The sequence below is a fragment of the Lytechinus variegatus genome, chromosome 2 (genome assembly GCF_018143015.1).
Source record: "Lytechinus variegatus isolate NC3 chromosome 2, Lvar_3.0, whole genome shotgun sequence".
Taxonomy (NCBI): Eukaryota; Metazoa; Echinodermata; class Echinoidea; order Temnopleuroida; family Toxopneustidae; genus Lytechinus; species Lytechinus variegatus.
The window spans coordinates 80496203-80501895 of NC_054741.1; the positions used below are offsets into that span (position 1 = coordinate 80496203).

Consider the following 5693-nt stretch of genomic DNA (forward strand, 5'->3'; position numbering starts at 1 on the left):
AAACTTTTTGTACACTTCATCTGGAAATAATTCAAGTTTCTCGAGAGGACGCAGGGATGTATGTTCTCAGTGCTTACAAACAAGGTGAAAGTGTTCACGAGGATGTAAGAATTGAATTGGACGTTGCCTATCCTCTAGGGAAAACAACCTGTGAATCAAGAAGCAAGGATGGCGCAAAATGGACCAGAATACTTTGCTCGGCATCGGCAGGAAGTTCGCCAGGACAGATTGTGTGTTTCCAAGGTGGATCGACGATACGGCCGTTGCACAAGCCGAGAGAGAATGGAAAAATCATCAAGCAGAAATTTCTTGTACGGCAATCTGATCCTGTGTATTGCTGTTCATCTTTCCAAGGCCAAATCATTGATCGATGTTCATGTGATGATTGGGGATGGAATCCTAAGAATGATACACTCATCAAAGTAACTTGCTCCAATACCACCTTACCTATAACTGAGTCAACACCATCTATTGACAATGATGGAACAACCTACCCAGTTATTATTTCCGACCCGGGTTCCCGACACAACACCTCAACCAGTACGCCAATTAATCATCCACTTGACTTAAAGAAACTAGTCTGTTATGGTTCATTCTCAGTTTCCTCAGTTTTAATTTGCGCATTCTATTTCATCCTTCATTATCGTAGATACTGGTGTGAATAAGAAAGCTTAAAGAAAGCAGGAAATGATTGTATGGGTTTTACCACTAATAATATTGCAACATATCGCCGCTGCGCTATCTGTCTCATAAAAATTTTTTTAGGCCAACATCATAACAATTTTTAAACTTGTTTAAATTTACCTGTACGGGGGAATTCTTCCCGCTATTGAACCCTGAAATCTGGAAATGGTTAAGTTGCATCAGATTATTTAATGTATTGTTTGGGGCTCTCACGATTTCAAGCTAAATAGTTACAATGTCAACCATATCGCTGACTTATAATGTTGCTTTGGCAAATAGACATATGTTGTTAAAATTGTAGTTGCCGTAGGTTTTATTATCGTCATTTTTTCTCTCTAAAAAGAATAAGATCATGTAAAATAATTTTAAACGATATGTCAATTACACTAGGTGGAAATAAAGCACAATGGGGCAAATGAAGAGGAAAAAATGGCAGAAATTAATTATTTTGAATAATATTTCATATTTTTAATCACAGTTATGAGTTATTCTAATTTTTGAAGACAATTTCATTGTCGCCATCATCACCATTATTAACATCTTCACCGTGATCATCTTTATCATCATCAGTGGCGTATATACAACATTACGAAAAAAAAATTTTTTTCATAACTTTATAAAAAATTATTTGCTTATATTAGGGCCTATAATATGTTCTACATTCCTGGTGCTCGCATTATTTTCTGTACCAAGACATACCGTTTTTAAGTCACTATAACCAAATTATTTCCTCGCAATTCGAGTTACTATTGTTTTATGTAGTGCTTATCTTTTATGACTACTTTAAGTGATTGCCCCCTTTTAAGTCCGTGCTTACGTTCGCATCAGTGGATTGGTGAGATATGTCTGCTCTTCATGAAAACAGTCCTTAAAATGTCCCCCTTTCTGGTCTGAATTTAAAAAATCAGCTCGCACTTCACGCTCGTATCATGTGGTTAGCGAATTCCTTCAAACAAGCCTTAAAATGCCCCTCTTCAGGTCTGAATTTATTTTTTTAGCTCGCGCTTCGCGCTCACAATATGTGATTAGTGAGATACGTATCATAATTATGATTACAATGACTGCGAAATGTGCTCCATGTGTTTTGATGTAATTCTAACAAAATCAGCTACCGCTTGGCGCTCGCATTAGATCTGATTATACAACATTTCCAGTTCGTGCTTACGTTCGGATTAGTGGATTGTTGAGATATGTATGCTCGTCATGAATCCCTAGAAAATAGTCCTTAAAATGTCTCCGTTTAGGGTCAATATATGCAAAAATTTTAGCTCACGCTTGGCGCTCGCTCTGTTTGTTTAGTGAGACAGGTACGTATCATGATTACAAAAACTTGCTCACAATGCCCCCTTTTCAGGTCTGAATATCAAACATTTTCAGCTCGCGCTTCGCGCTCGCATTATTTGATCTGTGAGGCACATCCGTTTAATGGCACAGTCCTTAAAATGTCTCTGTTACGTCAGTATACCTGGCAGTTGAGTGCGCTTTGCGCGTCTACTAAGTGACTCAAGATTTTAGCTAGTGCCCCCAATGCCGTGACCCACGGTACGCCTTTGACCATCATCACTACCACCACCATCATTTTCATCATCATCATCACCACCACCATCACCATCGTCATCATTATTGTCTTTATCATCATCATCGACGCCATTATCCATATCATCATTATCTCCAAAATCATCATTATTATCATCAGCAGCAGCAACAGCAACATCAGGAATAAGAGTCAATAACCCTTTCATCCCGTCTCATTCTAAAGAAGCGTTGTCAATTTAACTTCACAATGAGTTCTGGGGATAATTAATTTGTTTGTACACAGACTTAATAATATTCGTTATTTCATTATTTCTGTTTGAAACTCTGTATTTTTATTTATGAAAAACAGCTCGTGCTTATCAGACTTGCGAATCACATACATGTACTACAATCATGTAAAACTTGCAGAATGCAAGGTTCTCAAATATTATGTAAATTCATTAAAAATATCTGTAAGATGACTTGCATTCTTGAAGATTAATTACTGTTTGATATCAGTTAGGGTTTATGGATTTGTTTGTTTCAGCTTTGGTCTTCAAGCTGAACTTCTAACACTTCATGACTGTTATGAGATATTGTTCCAGTTAGTCTAAGTTTGTCAATATAACGATGGCGCAACGCGTATAAACCCTTCAACGCCGCCTGTGCCAGTAACGTTGCCAAACAAACCCCGAATACTGACGCTACGGCGATCCCAGGATAATTTCCAAAGTCAATGATAGGGTATATAAAGGGATTTCCAGCGGGATCTGTTCCACCAGCCGCCCAGTAAATCACGGCAAAGAGGAGGTAGATAAAGAGGTAGACGAACGGGTATACGACATGTACGAAGCGGACGATGACAGTGGTGAGGAGGATGTCGACGAGACAAATGATGGCGGGTAAGAGATGGATTGTGATGTCGAGATAGATTGGGAGTTTTTCGTTCATGAAGGGGCGGAGTGCTGTCCAGTAGACGACGGTGACGATCAGGGATACCGTCGCGGATATGTTTAGCAGGAGCCATTGAAACTGATTCCGTGCAACACCTGTCATGAATAGAGTAAAAAAGAAATCAAATAAAGAAAGGAAATAAAGCCCCCCCCCCATTAGAATGTGTGTGGGTGTGTTATGACACTTACACCAGCAATTTTACAGATATAAAAGAGGTAATGGTTACCAAATGTCATTTTGAAGTTCACTCTTCCACATACTATCACATTTTTGTTTTATTTTACTGAAACCATTTCATTGATCACAAAACACGGGAAACTTGTCTACTTCTATCGAGGATCATAACACTAATTCAATCAACCATTGGGAGTTTTTATAAGTTTCGAACTCAAATAAGATAAACCAAACATCTCTACGACACATCGACGTCTAAGCCAGCGTATGCTGACGTACGTAACTATGACTAGCTGTCTCATCATTTTAATCCCATTTATTGATATATATTGAATTCACATCTTGATATCACTTTTATATCAATATGTTATAATTCTTAAAATCGAGAAATTTGGTTAAATAATAAAAGAATTCAACCATAGGCCGGCATACACCGGCCTGTTGAATAAAACTTTTGCCATAAGAAACTCTGGCAAACAAAACTATTCATTGACAATAACACATTGAAAAAAAAAATATGCAACAGGTCCCAGGGGTGACAGATACTTTTAAAATTTCTTCACTTTGATGATGTTGATTGGTAAAAGATCTTGAGCATGCAATCTGCAAATCTTACCTTTTCCTATGCAGCGACCAATGCAGTAACAGCTCGTGGTCGCGATGGCGTTGAAACAAGCTACAATGAGATAAAGAGTGGCTAATATGTACGTCCAATCTGTCAGGTAGATGAGGAATTTGACTCCAAGAAATTCGGCACTGCTTACACCAAAGAAGATAAGGAATGTGAAGAAGTAGAGAGCCAAAACCAAACGGTAGATAGCGTAGATGATGAAAGGAATACGACCCTGGAAGAGAGAAAATAAAATGAAGTCACGGGTACAATTCTACGTAGTGTTATATCAATACATTACCATCAATCAAGGTTTTAATGGTACTTGCATCAATGGCGTGAAAATGGCGCCCAGATATCCAGAGGGAAAAGAGAGAGGGAGGTGTCACACCGTGTTACGCACTCGCGCACACTTAAAAAAAAACAAGTTCACACCTAGTTACCAATAATGCATGTAGCATTTCCATTTATTTGAAAGCAGGATAAAAGAGCATTGAAGATTCAATGCCTTCCTCACGGGCATAGCTGCCGTGGCCGGGGATCGAACCCCGGACTTTTTCATGTATAGCCAGGCGCCTTAGACCACTCGGCCACGGCACCTCCACACACACACTCACACGCACACACACATGCATCCGTAATATTAACGTATCTATCTATTAAAATTTTGGGAATTATGATACCATCAAGAAACAAGCTCTTGATTAAAATACGCAACCATGAGCAATTAGTATAAACCATGAATTTACAAGGAACACAGTATGTTGGGCCTATAAATACTTACATGTTGTTTCAAAACCTCATCAATGCAATCACATGTTAACTTGAAGTCATCCTTCCGGACTGAGTACCATTTTCTTGATGCTTCCTCTTCATTCATTTTGTCCAATTGGATATATATCAATCAAGACTATAATGTTTTGGCACTATACTTGCATAACAATCAATGTAGTAATGCTCAAGTTGGGGTTACAATGATGAAGATCAATTAGGGTGATGAAGATGAACTGCTCATAAGATTAGTACCTCCCAAGTCAAACATGCATGTCAAATAAAATTATCCATTACTACGTGAAACACGAACCCATGATACATGCATATACATTGGATGGTAGATCCTTTCATGTAATAAAGTCAATGGATAGTAGACGAAGAATATATTTGGCGCTGTCGACGCATCCATCTCGACCATTTACGAAATTAATAATGGCATAGGAAGGATCACAATTGTCAATGAATCTGCATAACCTCTTCTGTATCGCACGCCTATATCATATCCCGGATCCTACTCTGCGAAATATAATCATATTTGATATCCATCCACCGATGATTTTGAGATAGTAAAGAAAGAATGAGAGTACTCGCAACCGAGTGTGTGTACCAGTATGCAGGTTGTATATGGTATCGAATTTTGAAGGAACTGATGATCAGAATCTTCGCAGCGATCAAACGGAATGCTATATCCAATATATACCTCCCGTATAATACATATAGCGTTCATGCAGGTCTGTGATATCTCAAAGATGCTCGAGAGAGATACACGATTATGTAATATTATATAACCTGTAGGACTTTATGGCACTCATGCCCTGTACAAAAATGACAAAAGATGCACGCATTAGATCACAACCTTTTATTTTACGACCTTTGTACGTCAAGCAAATGAAATGAAATGCAAAGAATAAGTAAAGGAAGGAGATTCGAAATGCACAATAAAAAGAATAGTTGTAAATACATAATGATAATAATGATAATG

The 5693-nt window shown here is 38.1% G+C and overlaps 1 protein-coding gene across 1 annotated transcript; it reads right to left on the reverse strand.

Moving 5' to 3' along the window:
- Positions 1-2320: 2320 nt before the first annotated feature.
- On the reverse strand, positions 2321-5414 carry LOC121409650 (protein rolling stone-like). The gene is made up of 3 exons (XM_041601559.1): positions 4722-5414; positions 3944-4172; positions 2321-3248 (listed from the first exon to the last, which is right to left on the reverse strand). Exons 1-3 carry the CDS (start codon positions 4815-4817, stop codon positions 2743-2745), a joined length of 831 nt encoding a protein of 276 aa, XP_041457493.1. The 5' UTR covers positions 4818-5414; the 3' UTR covers positions 2321-2742.
- Between the last annotated feature and the right edge of the window lie 279 nt (positions 5415-5693).